This window comes from Euprymna scolopes, chromosome 29 (assembly GCF_053919585.1).
Source record: "Euprymna scolopes isolate OS-2025 chromosome 29, ASM5391958v1, whole genome shotgun sequence".
NCBI classification, from domain to species: Eukaryota; Metazoa; Mollusca; class Cephalopoda; order Sepiida; family Sepiolidae; genus Euprymna; species Euprymna scolopes.
The window spans coordinates 48,428,494-48,449,184 of record NC_136510.1 but is presented as its reverse complement, the minus strand read 5'-3'; the positions used below and the strand labels follow the sequence as shown (position 1 = coordinate 48,449,184).

General features: G+C 34.6%; 1 protein-coding gene across 2 annotated transcripts in view; it reads right to left on the bottom strand.

Moving 5' to 3' along the window:
• Positions 1-20,092, bottom strand: part of LOC145252637 (constitutive coactivator of PPAR-gamma-like protein 1 homolog) — a 93,502-nt gene extending 73,410 nt beyond the window's left edge. For both annotated transcript variants that reach the window (XM_080112370.1, XM_080112371.1), the window contains exon 1: positions 19,046-20,092. In XM_080112370.1, the coding sequence (XP_079968496.1) occupies positions 19,046-19,763 (718 nt within the window). In that variant the 5' untranslated portion in view covers positions 19,764-20,092. The remainder of the gene's footprint in view (positions 1-19,045) is intronic.
• Positions 20,093-20,691: the final 599 nt, after the last annotated feature.

Genomic DNA, 20,691 nt, shown 5'->3' with positions numbered 1-20,691 from the left:
TTAAAATTAAATAACTGCTTCCTTGTTTTTAGTTAAATTTTATGTGTTCCATAACAATCATGGATTAAAGAAATAACAAAACGAGTCAAATTCAGCAGTGCATTCTACACATTAACATTAAAAAGATTTGCTCTTCAGCAGTGAACGAGTGGTTCAGTGGGGGAAGACGTGGCTGGTTACCTTTAATGCATCTAAAACCAAACTCCTATCTTTACATCATCAATGCTCTGATCCCCATCTGGCATCAATTGAAATGGATGGCTCTCGTCTAGGAGAAGCCCCATGTTTTGACAACCTTCTGGGCTTGACCTTTACTCCTGATCTAAAATGGAACACGTACATCAATTCTGTTGCCAAGGTCGCTGGAAAGATGGTGGGATCCTTCTACTGCTCCAGAAGATATCTTACTACTGATGTAATTCTCTATCTATATAAAAGCCAAGTATGTCCAAGGATGGAATACTGCTGCCATATCTGGGCAGGAGCTGCTAAAAACAGCCTATCCTGCCTTGACAGAGTACAAAATAGACTTTGTGGCTTAGTGGGGGATGCCCTTTTCTCTTCCCTGTAACCTCTCTCTCACAGAAGAGACGTTGCAAGCCTATCTTTGTGTCATCGTTATTTCCATAGCAGGTGCCCGTCTGAACTCCAATCTCTGGTCCCCCCCCCTCGCCAATCTTTTACAAAAAACACCCGTCTAGCTGAATCCACTGTCAAAAACTTTTCCCACTCTTTATCTATGCCTAAATCAAAACGTAGATTCCATGAACAAAGCTTCTTTCTTAGAACTGCACGCCTGTGGAACTCTGTTCCGTCTGCCTGCTTCCCTCCTGACTACAACTTGGATGTCTTCAAGTCCAACGTAAACAAATTCCTGATGAACCGCCCCCTTAAGTAGACACTTTAAATATCCACACTAACGTACTGTACTTACAATAACCCTTATCCCTGAGTGGCTTCCGGCCCTTGATAAGTGATGACAACCTTGTAAAAAAAAAAAAAAAAAAAAAGCATAATAGATTGAATTACCCAAACATTCCAATTCGCATTCACAGAAGAGTCTTAACCACCACAGTAAGGCAGTTATTTGCTTTTTAATAATGCTTTAACATTGTTTTCGTTTCTTCTACTTTTTTTTACCAAGAAAAAAAAAAGGGGGGGAGGGGATACATATTAAAACTGCTTATCTCTTACAATACACAACAAAAGCTATTATAACAAATATTTACCATTACTTCCTAACTCGGTAAATGATTTCCTTTCTCTGCTTCCTATCATATGGCATTATACAGAGACATATGGATATCCATCCAAAACTGCCATAGCCACATGTATCATAATTTTTATAAAACTACTAGCAAACCATTTTTCTACATAAAGTTGCAAAGACTAAACAGCAATTTCTTCAATTACTGACAGGCATACAATTCCAGACACAAATTGTAAATTTGTTAAAGTATTGAGCAAAGAACATGTTTTATAAACCTAACACTTTCTTTGCTATAAGATACTTCTTCATAAAAGCAATAGCTACTTCATTATGAAATTATCCTTAATATTTTAATTTACTAATTTCCTTGCAAATACTTCCATCACATGTAAACAGCTTAGAGCATAAATACCTGGCAAATTTGTTATTTTACTTTATTTACTCATTTTCAGTTATCTCTCTCTGCTTTTTATGTGGCTAAACTAGGATTTACAACTGTTGTTGTGTATAAAACATGGAGTTCAACATTTGGATATTGTACAAACATGTTATGCAACAAAATTAATATTCATACAGTTATTAATTTTTTAAAAAGTAGATAATCACATTTGAGATATTGATACTTTCTTATTTATTCATTTAAAAAGGATTTTTTTCTTTTCAGTCAATTTTTAATTTTCTTGTTCTTTTCTATTGAGAAACATGTTTACATAATATTCATATTATCTTCGATCATTTTTAATAATTGCTTTTTTTTTTTTAATTCCTTAAAAATTACCTCTGTGTATTACCTCAATCTAGAAGGATTTGATTTCTCCTTTCCTGAAGGAGCACACGTTAAATTAAATTTGGATTTATATATATATATATATATATATATATACACACACACACTTTTATTAATATAAACAAATTTACATAGTTGCAGACACTAGAAATGCTGACGTTTTGAACAAATGGTTTCTTCTGTGGAAAGAAACCATTTATTAAGTCACCCGATGAGGACTTCTAGTTTTAACCAAACCTTTGTCTGAAACATTAGCATGTCCAGTGTCGTGACCCTATAAATTTATTTACATTAATAAAAATAAATCTTGCTTTTCTTTTGAGCACTCTTAATAAACTTGTTAAATTCATTAGTTATCACTCTTGAATACTTTTAACCTTATATATATATATATATATATATATATAAAATGCTGAATCACAGGGTCATATAAATGTATGGCAAAATCACATTGACAACCAGCTCTGAAGTTAAGCAATGTTGATGCCAGTAAGTATCAAATGGTTGACTATTTAGCAATATCAGACGCTACATGTAGGAAGATTTCAACCTCCCTGCAAGAACTGCAAAAACCTAACATCATCATCGCCTGAGTTACAGCACAGACTAAGAAGTAATCTGTATTGTATCAATTGTTGTAGCTGACAACTATTACAGGTTACAAAGCCAAGCAGAAAACTGAGGTTACAATCAAAGATTGGAGACTCTGGAATTCAGACATGTCACTAGTACAGAAGTCGACTATAGGAACATCCAGAGAACAGAAACACAAATGATTGGAACTGAAATGAGCATCAAAACGACAGCTACTAACACTTGTGGAACATTTGGAAGAAGAAGAAAACAATGTGAAACGTAGTGGTGGAACTCTTGAGTGGTGGCATCCTGTATGCTTCTGACATCATCCGACATGCAAAGAGAGCCTACTGGAAAACCTGGTGTATAGATGTGATGCCATGTGGGGAAGCCAAAAGCCTCTAAAAGGCCATCTATAAATTTGTTAGACAAATTAAGGACTGCTTTGATGTTTCTCCAAAGTTGTGTATCAAGTCTGATGATGGAAAGTTTCCAACAGACTGAAATTGTCCAAAGATGGTGGTGGTGGTGATGGTGGGGGGGGGGGATATTTAAAAAAATTACTTAATGAGTTTGAACACTACTATCCCCCAAAGAGGTGATGGCAAGGCCAAAGCTGGAAATACTGAAGGTTAAGGTAAGTGTTGCAAGGAAAGAATCAAAATCAAATAAGGCTCTAGGCCTGCCAGGCATAACTGATTTGCTGAAATGCAAAGGAGAGAATTTCAGCAGATCACTTTTGTCAATTATGTAAAAATTGAAACTATACTTATAATTTACCAGAGCAATGGGGTAATTGCATCACAGTCCCACTTTACAAAGGCAAAGGGGGGTTCACTTTAGCGTGACAGTTATAGAGGACTGAGACTTCTTTTTCTACTATTGCAACTCTTAAGAAATTCTGACATAGAAAGTAGCTTTTCACATCTTTATTGACAAGGTGCCAAGAAAAGCGATCCTCAAGTAATTAGTGAATGCAGTTTACAGACTATCTTAAATCAAACACTGCTCTATTATTGGTGTGCTCTCTGAATCCTTAGAAATAACTACATGAGTACACAAGAGATCAGTACTTAGCTCATACTTTTTATTAATTGTCCTTGATGAGCTGACAACAATGTGTAGGCATAGTATTCCATGGTAAACTCTGTATTCAGACAATACTGTTATCAGTACACTTAGTATAACAGAACTGAATACAGCAGTTAAGTGGAAATCAGCACTTGAAATGGGTGACTTCAGGATTAATATGACAAAGATGAAGCATATGATATTTGATGCAAAAGAGATCCTATCTGCTCCACAAGGCAAATATTCACGCAGCATTTCTAAGCTTGGAACTGGTTCGGATTATCAATATCAAATACAGAACATGCAATAAGTGGCACCACAAAAAGTGCACCAACTTGCCAATGATATGTGTAGCAGATGCAATTAATCTCATTTGCAGCACCTGTTGAAATCAGAGTTCCATGAAAAGAAATTATTGCAAATATCGAGAAAGTCAATCAATTTAGTTACTCCGGTAACACAATTGATTTCAGTGGTCGAACTGACACAACTATAAGATGACACACATATATATATAGACACATGAAGAGTTTTCAAGCAGCTGTCAAATTTTACAAAACACAGAAATTCTATTTATTGCAAGAGACTGAGGTAGCACACAATGCACATGTCTGACCTGTATCCTTGTATTGCTGTGAAATATGGTCACCAATGAAATATCAGAATGACACCATACAGGCTGCAGCACATCTGATGGAGAAAATTCCCAGTGTAATTAATGCTACAGGTCTCCATAAGAAAGTATGTTGCGCAACAATATTTCAAACTGATACATCCATGTCATCCACCATCAGTAATGCAATATGCTGCAAAGTATGTTCCACATTGATGCCAACAGCCCAAAGCCACATAGCAGGTTGCTTAAAACATGGAGGGGATCGGTTGATAACTTGATTCTGGCAGGTGGCACAAAAGAAAAAAAATGGCAACAAATACGAAAAGTTGAAGTCATTTATGAAACCTCTAACCTTAATCATGAAACAAGAAAAAATAATAAAAATAATGTTTTAAGTGAGCCATATATATATATATATATATATATATATATATATATATATATATATATATATATATATATATATATATATATATATATTGTATTTATTTGCTTCCCCACCAAAGCAAATTAGGCACAAGGCCTTTTTTTAATTTGGGGTAAAAACCAGCTCTCCTAAAAGTAGGCAAAAAGGGGGCACTCTGGTTACCAAAAATAATAATTATCTCAGTATAGAGGGTTTCTATTACCTTAAGTGCAGCATCTGCAGAACAGATACTACACTTTGAGGTATTTATTTGCTTGCCCACTGAACAAATTAGGCACAAGGCCGATTTTTAAAGTGAGGAGGGAAGGGGAAATGGGGACCAACTCCCTGGGGAGTAGGGGAGCTGGATAGTGACAATTGGTATGAAGGGTTGCCCCTACATTGACCAAGGTCTTATATGTGGGATTTCCCCCCATATGGTCTTTGCTTGCACACTTTGATCCCGGCCCCAAGGCCAAGTGGGGGAAAGATGTGTTTGCTCATAGCAACTGTCCGTGGCTATAAATATTACTAAACAAGCAAACAAGAGATTGTTTTTTTGTTTTAAATATAGAACAGTTGATATCCATAAACAGACGGACAGAGTTGCTATGGGTAGCCATTGTGTACACGCTTATCCAATGTTTAGATGAATCACTTAAAAAATGATAAACTGATTTAGTTTAACTTGCAAAATCTAGTTTATCTTTTTTAAAATATTTTAATAAAATTCAATATTTTCTCTTTATAAATGAACAATAAATCTATCTTGTGACACTAATAATTTTTTTTCCATGTTACTTCAAGTTAGGTAAATATTTTAAATGATGGGTGATTTATTTCATAAATAGTGTTTATTTCAAGCTCATCAATTGTCTAACAGCCAGCAACCCTTATGGACGCGGCCCCTAGAAAACATGCACAGATTATAACATTACATGAACACATCAAACAGATGTAGAAAAATCTCAAATTTTTGTTGGTGTCAACCTGCCAAATGGTATCAATGCTAGGAAAAAATCAGATCAGCAAGTCCTAAATGGAAAAGAAGTTGTGGAAGAGGAAAATGATACCTAGAGATAATTTGTATGCGATCAACTTACATTTATTATAATACTAGCGTGGGTGTTTGGAGGTGTGTGTATTGGTGGTGGTGGTGGGGGGTAGATCAAAACAACCCTGTTTAAAAAAAAAAAAAAAAAAATGTTGGCCGGGTGTTTGGAGGTGTAAAAGAAAAAAATAATTTTGGTAGGAAGGTAGGCTCGAACCCGAAGCCTCGATGCGAAGGTGGAAAAGGGAAAAAAACCCTGAGACCTAATCAGCTCGGCCACGAGGGGAGAGGAAGTGAAAACTATCTTAGTTTAATGTTTATAAAGTGAAATTGACAGGTGCAAGAATTTAATAAGATCAAACATCATGCGACTTAAGTTTGGCGCTGCAAGCCAGTTTCTGTGTATTTTTTTGTTTCCCCCGCCAAACGAATAGCAATTGGCTGATATGACGGAGTCTTTTCCCCAGCATTGATCAAACCTTGTTTGCTTTCTGGAGGGCCAAGAACACAAGTTTGTTTTCAGTTTCAGTTTTTCATACAAAAAAGCAAAACAAAGACACGGCGATAAAAAAAAATCTTGAAAATAGCGCATAAAAGTCGGGCAAATTAAGGATAGATGCAACCCTTGTTTGTAACTCGTAGATATGATTTAGACAGTACATAAGTTTTAAGGAACGACCCGACCGAGCGACCCCCCTCCCTCCAAAGCCTTTGCCGGATATACACAAAAAGTGCACACACACGCACACATATATATTTTCGCTTTTATATATATATATATATAGACTAGTCTGGGTGCCCAGCGTTGCGTTGAGGAAAAAAAAATTTTTTTCTTTTTTTTGTTTTTGGCAGGCAGGCAGGCAGGCTCAATCCCGTACCATGAAGATCGAAAAAAAAAGGTGACATTTTTGCTGTTGCATCTATCGCCAAACCCGAAGTGACAAAGGTTTAAATTAAGGCTAGACAATCGAAAAGTGGGGATGACTTTCGAAAATATTGGCAAAAAAAGTGACCCCTCCTTGTAGACAAGTGCCTAGTTGAGGGTGAAGGAATTAATGTTTTTAGCCAATTTTTCGATATTTGTCTTCTGAAGGGTTGAGCGCCAAAACGATACCAATCTCGTGAAAATCCGTCACCTCTGTCGAAAGTTTTAGGTAAAAATGCAAACATACATACATTTAAACAAACAGGTGAGATTTATATTATAGAAGATGTTAGTTGTGCATAACTTTGTAATCATCCATTGTAGATTAGTCTCAGATGGTGGATAGAATAAACCAGGCTGGGCAACCTCGTTAGCATTACACCAGTCGAAGCTCTCTTAGATAGTTAGCGATAGACTCCTTCTCAATAAGGAAAGGCAAGGCCATGGAAGGATGGACCTCTTAGAACTAGCCAGAAGGAATACCAAAGCCCAACAGATAAAAGACTATCAAAATGGCCCAGTTTCTGTAGAACTAATTATTGAGGGCAGATTCTAAATTGGTAAGATAGGTGCAAGAAAGGAAAAGCCTTGGATGTGTCTCAATTACAAATGTAAATGACACATGAAAATATAAAATGGAAAAGTCTCAATTACAAAAGAGCGATGGGAAGAAAGTGGGAACAGAAGGAATGAAACAAAACGTAGAATAATCTGGAGACAGAGTTCAATCCCTGTATGGAGTAGCAGATTTTCATTCTTTCTTCAATCTCATCCAAAATAAATTTCACAAAAGAATTTCGAAGACGAAATTGGTGATTTGAATTGTTGATTATTTGAATGTAAATAAAGTTTATAGTGATATAAAAATGTTGCTGGTTTTATTTGTTGCTGGTTTTTGTTGCTTGATTTGTTAAAAAACAATTATATTTCTGTCATTTTGATGGTATGGCTACTTGAGTGATTGCAATCATATTTTAATGTCCATTTTACATGGTCATGTATTGAACAGGACCATCCGTTAACTTTTCAATTTCAATTTGATAAAGCTTATATTTTGCATTTTTTTTCCCTCAACAATCATTCTTGCAGATGTAGCTCTCTAAGTTTCTTGGATCGAACACAAATCAATACATCTCTCAAGAAACTCTTGAAAATCTCACCAGACATTTAAACTCTATAGCCATAAATTTAATCAATTTTACTTTGGGAGTGATTTCCTTAGTTGAGGCAACATTTTTGAGGCCAACCCAGTGAGATGGAGACCAATGCTTTTTATCAATGCACTAACCTCACCTGTCCTTTTGGCTTTCATACAAATTTATTTTTTCATTATATATATATACATACATACACACTAGCAGAGTGATTCGACGTTGCCTGGGATTGAATGATGATCAACTCATGTTTCACACTCCCATATTTTTATTGTCATAGAAATCGGTGAAATTGCCCATTTTTCAATAAAATAGATTGATTGTCTGCTCTAGTTCCAAACTCATCACGGTGCACAGGGAGGAAGTTTCACATGCCTCTTACAGTGACTTAGTCCACAATACATTGTAGTCTACATTGCTCTGTAGTGAATGTACTGTTGATTTTATACAATTATTTTTATATATAATGAATTAAAGTTTAAAATAAAAACAGCCAAGCATCATGCTTTAACTGTGCTTTAAACATAAATATTCATTTTGAATGCAACACTGTCATATCAAAGAACCTACTGTTGATTTCATGTTGGGCCTTTCGGTTTGTGTGGTAATAAAACTTCTCAAATGCACTTGTGATGTTAGGCTGTATAAGATGTTAACTTTGGTCAAAACTGCTCGTTCTTTCTTTTACTGGATTATTTCAATTATTGATACTTATCGAAGACATTCCGATACAAAACATATCTAAGAACACTGCCAGGCATATAAAGTATCTTTGTGTGAAATTTCATAAAAATCAGCCTAGCTGTTTTCAAATCCATAGGGAACTCAGTTTCTTTTTATATAATAGTAGATATACAATAGAACTCTGGGATACGGTGGCCCTAGGATAAGGTTTTTTTTTTCAGATTACGATGTGGAATATGTTTTTCCGGACCCTGGTTTTGGTATTTGCCCAACCTTACGGTGTTATTTATAATGTTATTTGATTATGTATATATATATATATATATATATATGTATATTATATACTGTACTGTATTTTGTAATTAATTTTTAATGCCGTATCCCAGGGTTCTGTGTGTGTATATATATATATATATATATATATATATATATATATATATATATCTCCACTTATTCTGTGCCCTTTCACCCACTGCAAAGTCCAATGTCAGTTGAAAATATGAATACAATGATCTATCTATATAGCAATTGTATTTGTCTACCTTAGCATGACCATGTCAATATGCATGCACAAAATCAAAGTACACTTCAGCATGAAATGCTGTGTTATATTTATAGTAGAATGATGCAGTGGGTATTAGGTTAGTGCAAAAATAATGTTGGTTTTTGACGTTCAACTTCAAAAGATCATGACTCCTTTCATAATAAACTTTATTAATCGAAATAAGAACCATTAGAATTGACACATATTTGCCAACAAGAAACAAGTTTATTTATCCCATTAGCATAGAAATTCGGATTTCTAGAAGCGATGAAGTTATTGAAGGCTGATTCGGCATCATCTCGGCTTTTTAAACATTTTTTGCGCAGGAAGTTGTCGAGATGCTTGAAAAAAATGATAATCGGTGGGCCAGAGGTCCCATGAACATGGCAGATGAGGCAGAATCTCGTAGCCCAATTCGTTCAGTTTCTGCAAGGTCAGTTGAGTAACATGCAGGAGAATTGGATCCTCCATAAACCAATCTCAGGCACATACGGAGCTTCTGGTGCAGTTTGTCGATTTGTCAGCAGTACTTCTCTGCTGCAATCGTTTCGCTCGGATTCAAGAAGCTGTGATGGAGGAGACCAATTGCAGACCACTAAACAGTCACCATAACCTTTTTTGGTGCAATTTCGGCTTTGGGAAGTGTTGTGGAGCTTCTCCGGCATCCAACCTCTGTGCCGAACATCGCCAGTTGTTATAGAGGATCCACTTCTCATCACACGTCACAATCCGCTACAGAAATGAGTTGTTTTTGTTGTGCAGAAGGAGCATAGAAGACACCTCAAAACGAGGACTTTTTGATTATCGTTCAATTCATGTGGCACCCATTTATCCAACGTTTTTTTACTTCCCTATTTGCTTTAAATTGCGAACAAGTGGTCGACCTCGAATTCAACAGCAACTACGTGTGGTTTTGTGAGGATTAGCTTCAATTAAGGCTTTCATATATTCTATATCAACTGCAATCGGCCAGCCACGACTGTCTTCATCTTCAAGGCTGTCATCACCATTGCGAAATTTTTTGAACAACCATTGTGCCACATGTTCGTTAATGGTTCCAGAGCGAAACGCATCATTGATATCATGAGCTGTCTCGGCAGTTTTTTCAGCCTAGTTTGAACTGAAACAAGAAATCGTGCAGATTTGAATTTTGTCCATGCTGTCGAAAAGCCTGCAAAAAAAAATTAAGAGATTGAGAACAGTAACAGATAACACGATTTGATAGAGTGAAAAACACGCTTCAAAATAATATGTAACATGGTTATATATATCAATGAATTCAGAAATCCTATAGAAAGTAACATGTGAGAAAACGATATTCTTTTTGCACCAATCTAATAATCTGCATGGATTGTGGAGTTAGTGATGTGTTAGCATTTTATTGAGAGCAATTACATGTTTACTTATATACAGTAAGCATTTCATGTGTATAATACAAACACGTTTGTTGTTTACTTGCAATTGAAATGAATAGTATTTTAACTTTGATTTTTTGACAGTTTTCTTCAATGATTTTTTAGCTAAAATTATTGTAATTAAACTTGGAAGAAATCAGTTATCTTCTGTTTCTTGTTCACATAAAGAAAGCTGTATTAATGCTACTACTGTGCCCAACGTGGATGAATGATATTCCTATTGACAATATAGCTATCAATAATCATGGATTAAACCAAAGGAATTTAATAGTTTCTACTTCAGTCATCATATTTGGTTTGGTTTAATGTTTTACATGTTCGCATGCATTTGATAACTTTTACAAAATCACTTCCTATCTTATCTCTGGCCAGGTCTTTATCCCTTTCATGTTTTGTCTTCTCCCTATAAACTGAGCCTGCTACCGCAACTGTTCTACATCTACTAACCCAAGAACTTTCATCCATTCTTTCAATGTAGAAATACCATAAAACCATACTTGGCATCTAATAATAAAATTGCTGGACAATTCTTTTTATTAATGAATAACCATTTACCAAGGCCAAAAGTCACTCAAGGATAAAGGATGGATTGTCAGTTGAACAATGAATATTATGATGTCTGAAACAATGGTATGAACAAAATTTAATTACGAAGACGGTTTATGGTAAGTATTCAAACACAACTAATGTGAAGGGAAGCAGTCTTGTGGTAATATGTCCCAAATGGCAAACTTTTGAAGAGAAACTTGTTCATGAAAATTCCACTTGACCTTAGACACACATAAATAAAGGCAAATTCTTTTTCGTTCTTGCTGTGAATGTCTGCGCAAGCTGATGCATAAATGTATTGAACTAATTTCATTCAATTAATGAGCAAAGAATAATATTAAAGTTCACAAAATCTTGAATAAAAACTTTCGCAAAAATTCCTCAAATCCTCCTCCCTGAAGTTAAAACATTTTTTTTCCAGGAATGACATATCAATTTCATCTATGCTCCTTTGTGAAACAAAAATAAAAATCTCTGGCAGGTAGAAAACTAGTTTAGTTTATAAACCTTCTTTCCCCAAATTATCTGATGAAGGTTAGTTTAAGAGATATTTTTGAGTGAATTTTACCTAGAGGTCACAAGTTAAATCCTTAAGAAAAATATAATAAAAGGAAATGATATGCGATATTTCAGAACAAAAAGCATGGAACAAGAGTAATCTACTTTAGCGGATAAAATAAAGAATTTGATTCCAAATTCCTGGCACTTGAAACTCTGGTAACAGCACAGTACCATATTGAAATGTGAATTGTGATACTAAAACGTTCTGATACTGGAGCTTCTGCAAATTTAACAACTACACAAATTGTAACTGATAAAGATTGCAAAATGGCAATGATTAAAATAAAGAAAACAGAAAAATACCCTGCAATATATACTGATATGTGTTGAACGGCTTTTAGAATTTGACTAAATAAAAAAAAACAACAAAAAAAAAAACTGGTCAGGTCTTTATCCATCTTTATCAATTCCTTCCATGTTTTCTTAGTCTTCCCCTGCTGACTGCTACTTCAGCTGTTCTACATCTACTAAACCAAAAAACTCATCCAATGTGATCAAACTAATGAAGTATCCAGTTCCTTCATGCATCTCATTATACTATCCAGATATAATCTTCCTCTGAGGTCATCAGATCTAAGCTATTTTTTTAAGATTCACATGACACATTGTATCATTTCTTTTCATGCAACATGTTCTTAATCCTCACTGGCCAAGTTCTGTACATAATCACACTTTGTACACACATGCCCGACAGTGATAATGTTCGGATGATTAGTAATAGCAAAAGTTTCCTGGACTTACTCTATCCACTTTTATGTAAATAAAATAATTGAACACAAGTTGCTTTTCATGCATTGCATATGTGCACAAGTAGCGGATTTACAGGTTCATTCCAACAGTATTAGTTCCTACATCATTAATAGATAAAATGTAATTTGGGCCAATTCCTATTTCAATCATGTAAATTAGAGTGAAATGAGTTTCAGCATTACCTCTAAACAATTTTTTTTTTTTAAACTTAAACTATGTTTAAGTGACGCACAAAATAACATTTAAAACAGTTATATTGTACTTGCTTCAGCATTCATTCTGGAGTGGTTGGGATGGTTCTATCCAAAGAATTTACAGTGTCCCCAACGAATGCTAGTCAGGTGCGACAGTCGACGTCAGTCACAAATCAGAATGTTAGCAAATCAGAATTTCAGTGGTAAACTCCACAGAAACGAGGGCCCAGGATTAGCTCTGCATTATGTTTCACCGTTCTGAGCCAGATTTTTATTTTAAAATAAAATGTAAATTATTTTACAAAAGCCTAAGTTTTAAACTTGTTGTAGGGGTTGATTATAGTGATTGGTCTTATAACCTGTCAGATTTTAATGATCAAAGAAAGAGGCCTAACACAGGAATCAAAGATTTTTATGAGGTGGTTGATATTGCAGCTTGTAGAGCACTTGGTTGCCCTGCTTTTCCAATATCGATAGTCAAATTTGAGGACGGAGTTGAAGAACAACTTGGCAGACTGAAAGAGAAATCCCTGTGAAAAAGATAAGAGTTTACAATTGTAGCTTTGTTGTCCTAAAAGGGACAGATGCAAATGTTTGATCAGGAAAAAGGGATGTTGATGAATGGGCTCAGTTCAAAGCTGACTGCTCGAGTGTGATTACCAATATGCAACTGTACCAGTATCATCTGAGTTGGTCAAGTTAACAGCTAGACAAGTGATTTAGTCGAGAGGAAGCAGTTGATGGACCAAGCGGTACGAGTCAACAACCCGATACGTGAACTAGTTTTATTAGTCCAACTGTAATAAGTGTCCTGTTAACAATAATAAACAAATTGATTCAGTTATTTAAAACTGTTTTCGAGACACTCTCTAAAACGCTATCAACAGAGGTCCTAGGTGTAGAAATGTACACTTTGATTTATTTATCTCCTCTTCAGAAGGTTAGACACAAGGTCAGGTAAGGTTTTGAAAGGCCAGTGCACTAGGTTGGTTGTTTTTGTTTTATGGCATATCAACCCTTTTCAGGTTATTTAATGCCGAATCCAAAGATTCGGAAGAAAAATATTTTAATACAATATATTTGTTGTTTTCAAGTTGGTTTCTATTTAACCCATAGTTGGGACCGTAACAGGTACTACCACTCCGGGTCAGAGTGGACCTGGGAGCAATGGCAATTAAAGAGTGGCTCCACACTCCCCAAAGCCCGCAAGCTGGGGCCTCACCACTGGATATAGTTTAAGGTCATATCCAGGACCACAGTGCAGTACTAGGATAAGTGAACTCTAGCCTACAAAAATACCTGAGCCCTGAGCAGCCCTGTTGGCATTGATAAGAGTAGATCAAGTGATTAACAGTCTCTTTTTAAAGAGAGAAGATACAGCTTTGGAGGATGAACTTCTTACGACTGAACAGTAACGATACTTCGACCAACAGAAGAAAAGCCAATCACAAAGAAAAGGAGGTCATTGTCAAATAATATTATCGGGTTTGTTACCAAGGAATTTGTGGTTGTAAACAACTCACAACACGTTTCCATAAATCGACAATAAAAATACGACTCTAGCAAAATAAACAAAACCCAACGTCATTAACCACCATCCCAGATTTTATACCAAGAAAACGAGTAGAAAGTGAAAGCAAAACAAACGAAAAAAATACGACTAAATAGATTCCGGCATTTATTTTATTTAACACCAAGTATAATTTTAATACATAATTCCAACCAAGAGTTTACAGGGTAGGGGGGGGGGGAATCTCGAGCAGTTTTAAACAGTTTTTCCTTTGGTCATTCAATACTTTTACTTGATAAAACGAGTCTAAAATAATTTAAGGGGAAAAACAGAATAAGCAGTAAACACTTTTATAAAGTAGTACACCCGTTCTAGATTCCCTTACAAAGTTTAAAGATTTGATACCAAATCTTATATCTAAAAATCCTTATTATAATTTTGATGATTTTGTTTCTAAAATATATATAAAAAAATTAAGATTTTAAGCTTAAGTGGGTTTGAAATTCAGAGAATCTTGCTCCATTGGCTGTGGATCAAACTCAATAAACTTAATACAAATCTTCTGTTTCAATTTTAAAATGGAAAAATTATAACCATATCATTACCCGTCTAAAACCCTTTAAAATCACCAAAAGAAACTAAAATGAGGAATATTTTATTGAGATCAAATAATATTATAGAAATAATAATCTAATAACTTTCAAATATCAGAGGTATGTGAATTTTCATGAAGAGCTTATCCCCTTTGCACAGACTCAAATACAGTCCACATTTGAACCTCTAGCAGAGGGGGTTGCAAAATTCATAAAGATCAGTTAATTATTCTAGGAGTGAATTATCTACGTACAAATATGTACCTTACTTTATAAAAATATCGATTAAAATATTGTAAAAAAAAAAAATAATAAATAAATAAATAAATAAATAAATGTTTTAGTGTCTTAAATTAAGGGGCAGATAACTGCGCAGTGTCACGGAAGACATTTTTATCGAAGAGCGACTTACGTGTGTACAAGAGGGGGTGTTATAAAACTACACGATGCAAGATTAATATCATAAAACAAAAAGATAGAGAGAAAAAAAAGTAAATGTCCAAAACAGCAATAATAAAAAAAATATTTTCTTAAGATAAATTTAATAAATTATAAGAATAAACATCTACTAAAGAGATTTTGTTTCTGTTTGTTTTCCAAATAGCCGGTGTTATATACGACTATCGTTTCTAATGGAGAATATTCAAATTAAGTGCATAACACAAATTATTGCTATTGAAAACATTCTTTAAAAAATCAGCGAATAATCAAATTCCAAATGAGAACTGAATTGGACACATCTATACAAATAAATTATTAAACCGCATAAAAAGTAAAAGAAAAAATATCAATTGTAGTTTCGTCTTAAAACACAATGAAAAAGTGAAACTAATTTGATGGCGTTCAGCAGCTTAATAGTAAAAACAAAAAAGTATATTTAACGTTATTACTACTAGTTGATATAAAAAGAGTAGAGGGTATCATACAATAAACTGGGCAGGGTAAAGGGAGGTATAAATGTAATGTATATTTATTTAGTCAATAAATATCTTACTACTATTCTCATTTTGGTTACCATATTGACCTGCCCCCGTCACTTAAAAATGATTGCTAAGCAACATTTTGGACAAGTAGGCTATTATATGTCCATGTGATGGTTCAATCCTTACTACAGGTGATAACTAAGAATAACAAACTAAGATATCGATAGCGCATGGTCAAGGCTGGCGTGACGAGAACAAGCTACAGCCGTGAATTAAATAAACGGTTCAGTTTGAAATTCTCTTCGATCGACAGATGCCTCCGTTCAGTCTCAAGGGACAATGGATACCTCCTGTAAGGATCTGCGCGAATAACTGTGAGGCAAGGGTCGCGCAATCCTTAACCACACGCGACGCCCCTTAATCGGCACTCGAGTCCAGTGGTAAAAAGTGCTAGACAACTGGAAACAATGCAGAGATAAGCAGAGAGAGCACCTGAAATTCCAAAATGGTCACCCATTTTAGTATTGACCTAGACTCAACGTTGTTTAACTTCGGTGATCTAACGAGAACTGGTGTGTCAATGTGATTATGCCGTATATTCCCTTACATGTTCTAAAATTGAACATGAAGATTTCCAATTTCGAAAAGATGCATCTGAAAGATGCATCGGATGTTATATCGGCGAAACGTTGTGAATATAACAAATTTATAAATACTCGACACGGTGACAAGCAAAATATGGGCCCTTATGATTAATGATTATTTTCCTCTCAGATAACGTGAAATTCCACCCCCCACATTTTCCCACGTTTTTGTCCGCTTGTTAACCATGTCTAACTATCTAGTCAAACTAACAGCAGAAACCGGAAATAAAAAAGCAGGCAATCTTAAGTATAACCATGTACGTTATTAATATTAATCTAAAAAGAAAAAAAAAAAGAAAAGAAAAACAGACTCCGAAACACAAAATGCTAAAATATATTGCAATTGGATATTTAAATGAAGATACACAAAACAAATACGGGTTAAAAATACAAACAATCATACAATATATATAAAGCTAAAAATACAGTATTTATAAACTGAACACAAAAGAGATAATGTTAAAAAATAAAATAGAACGTTTTTTCTGTCCTCGTTCAGTAGAGGAGAAATCCTTCACGACTGAGACAATTTTTATTTTTGTTCCTATCCACAGTGCCCTTTTTGGGGAGCTGGAGTTTCCCCACATTAAAAATCACCTTGTGTCTAACTTTGCCCTCGTGGGGAGGCAAGTAAATAGGAATATTTTTTATATATATATATATATATATATATATACACACACACAATTATAGGTATTACTATACAAACACCGTGACAGCGTTAGGGTTAGGATTAGGGTTAGGGTTAGGTTTAGGGTTAGGGTTAATTCGCTGTCACGGTGTTTGTATAGTTTTACCCAATTATATTTATATAGCAGTTCTAATTCATTTTTAAATGTTTCATATATATTTGAATATAAATTGTTTCACCATATAATAATAAACTGCATAGGTAAATACGAGAAGTTATAACTACTGACTACTGTGGTGCTTCTAATATGGTGTCTTCAAAAGAAAAGCTTTTTCCCACACTTCCGTTTAGTAGCGCAAGTGAACTTTAATACTAAACTTACGTCGACAAACTTTCATTCAAGCTAGAAATCACAAATAGTAGTTTTAAAAGCTCCGAAGCCTCTTGAATTTACAATTTCCACCAATAATTAAATAAATAAAATACCGGCACCGCCATTTTTTTTTTTTTTTTTTTTCCAATAATAAAAGTTAAACCTCGATGTTTGAAAATGATTTTTGACGCCTTTTTTTTTAAAGACTTAGATTACCGGCTAAAAATAATTTGTCTAAATTAAGTTTGAAGGTAAAAGTCGAATTGTGTGGTTTATTTATATACTACTAAACAAAACCAGAATTACTTGGGAAAGGAGTCACTATTTTCGAAAAGAATAGTAGCTTAAAAAAAAAAAAAAAAAAAAAAAAAAAAAAAAGTTCAATTGTAGTATAGGGACCGTTGAATTTCACGCCCATTTTGACAAAATTTTGGATAAAACTGGATTTTTATTGTAAATCCAAAAATCTTCCCTACTAACCATCATCTTTTTGATGATACTATTATTAAAGTATTTTTAAGGCGCTTCCAACTTATTGATGTCAAACAATATTCGAAGTTTATTTGATGCGATAAAAACAAATTGCTTTTTTTGTTTTTCTGTGTAATACGATTTTTAAAAATGTTAACACGAAGGAAAACAAAGAAAATATTGAATTAAAGTTAGATTTTAAAAGACAAAATTAGAAATTTATTCCAGGGCAACAAATAACATTTAAATATAATAAAGTTTGATGCTTATGTACTTATGTTACCGTGCTATTTTTGTTTTTAAATGTTAAATTCAAGTTTTACATTAGGTTAGATGTTAGCTGAAAGTACAGTATAATTACAAAACATCCGCCCCTCCCCACATTCAGAATAGCTTTCTAAATAACATTATTTCAGCACGGTAACATAAGTGCATAAGTACCATCAGTTTTATTGAAATGTGGTCGGGGAAAAAAATCATACGAAATAAGCGAGTCCAACGGTTTCTAATTGGACCGGAAATGCAGTTCAGTTTGTGGTTAAATTCAAGAAAATATCGTAAATATAATGTTATCCAGATTTGTTATTGTTTAAAAAGATAACATTGAAAATTGTAGTGAAAATAAGTAGTTTATTTTTATTATTTACGATTTTCAAGTCATATTTTCGTTCGGATGCGGCCATTTTGTCATAGAAAATAAAACAGAAAATATCAAGGACGATAACTCGATCAAGAGTTTCAGTTGAATTAAGAGTTAGAGTGTTGGGGTAGAGATATCATCATAACATGCAGATCGCATAAGTAACAGTATACGCTTTATGATTACATATTTGCAGATATGTTTCAGCTAAAACATAGGGAACTTTAAATTGCACATATGTAGTAAAAAATCTTTGTAAACAATCATTAAAATATATAGATCTACTTATGATTTGAGTGAGCACTCCTATAAAGACAGGGAATATACGATTATTTACTCGTATCATAACAAAACTGTACTTGGAATTAAAAAATTGAATCTTTTTAAAAACGAATAAAATACAGTTACTGGAATCTTTCTCTTGTTTATTTAGGCCTAAACATGCTATAGGGTAAAATTCACACATACACATTTCAGGGACTAAGAGCTACAACGATCAAGTATCAACTTGCAAATGCCAGTAGCTAAATAGTCATTGGAATATGGAGGGTACTTATGCAGAATAAAGAACATGTTAAATTACCATCATTTTGAAATCCATTCTTAATATAGGGAAGGGAGATTTTTTTAAACAATATCGTACAAAAGATCACGTAAAAAATGAATTATATATATAAGCACGATCAGCATTATTATGCATAAGTACAAACAGAACGAAGTTATATGCATCATATATACTGTGTTGTAAAAAAGGCAAAAGTACTTACCTAATAGTGCCGCAAAGAGACAGAATCGACTAAGATGAAGATTAAGACATTTAGCAATGTCGCTCATGATGTATTCCTTCGTTTCAAGCGACCCTTTGTAGGTAAGTTTCAGGTTATTTGAGCAGAAATAACGGGGCGGATCAAATATTGCGTACATCGAGTCCTGGGCCACGATGCCCTGCAGCCCATACTCGCGACAATAGGCGATCACTTCCTGGTGGTGGTCATCCATTGAACAGGCGACGGTCACGTTGAGTTGGCGGAGGGCCATACGAAGCGAGCCCCGTAGAAAAACAGGCGGGGTCCACCAGACCTTGGGTGGCGGAGTGCCCTTGTTGTGGACATGTTTCGCCACGAGGCTCGCTTTCTTCTTTTGGTTTTGCTGTTCGGTGGCCCAGTCGTCGAGACTCTGGTTTTCGAGGGCCCCGTTAAAGAAGACTACCAACTCCATGTTGGCACTGTGGCAGGCCTGCATGAGACTGGAGAGAAAACATGTCATGCGGTTCCACTGGCCACCGCAAACCCAATCCGAGAAGAAACCACCGTAGAGCCGGTCTAGGCAACTCTCAGCATCAACGACAAGGCAAAAGCGATTGGAATCTCCATATTTGTGGCGTCGTTTTGGTAAAAACCCACGAGACAGTTTTAATAAATCAACTGACACACAAGCACTAGCGCAATTGGCCTCTAAAAAATCCTGTAAAGCTTTGATACCCATTTTTTTCTTATATTGAGAAAAAAAAGTTAAATTTATCCCCCCCTTAGTAATTTACTCTTTTTATATTTTTTCTAACAAGATATCTATAATTATTATATAAATCTATCTCTCTCTATTTTTTTTTCGATCAACCCTTTCCTATAATCACTGCCTAACTCATGAAGATGATAAAAAATAAGAAAACTAGAAAGAAAATAAAGACAATACGGGCACGTTCGCACCCTCTAAGTAACTACCATGTGCGCCTTCCCCTCCTTCAAGCCGGACACGGCGGCAGGGTTCTTTTAGAAAATGCCCGGATGAATGGCATCCCATAATAATCTCACCAAATCTCATCGTACTTAACGTGAGCGGCAGTAGCGGCCTCCAGACGAATCACAATGTAGATATGTTGTTTAAAACAACAACAGAAGAGAGAAAAAAAAAAAAAAAAAAAAAAAAAAATGGAAATAATGAATAAAAAAAAAAAGAAAAGAAAAAAGCTTTGCAATCTATCTGATTACTATTAAACATCGTATATCTTACTTGTTTTGTTTATATATATATATATATATATATATATATATATATATATATATATATATATATATATATAAAAAATCATCCATATACAGTACTGTTTCGTTGTATCACAGCTCATAAGTGCGGCTAGACATACACCTTTCCTTTCCCCAGCCGTGGATTGAGCCTATTACCATCGTGTAGACTAGGGATTCTCAACCGGGGTCCATGGAATATTTCTGGGTGTCCACAGGCAAAACATAACAGAATGAGGGTCCACAACGATATTTTGGTGGTCCATGAAGAAAACCAACTCAGAATAGTTTTTATTATTAAAATTTTAATTTCTACTGTCTGATCTCCATCGGCTTGACCATGGAAGAAACATTGTAATATTGTAATACAAGATATTGGTAAAGAATTATTA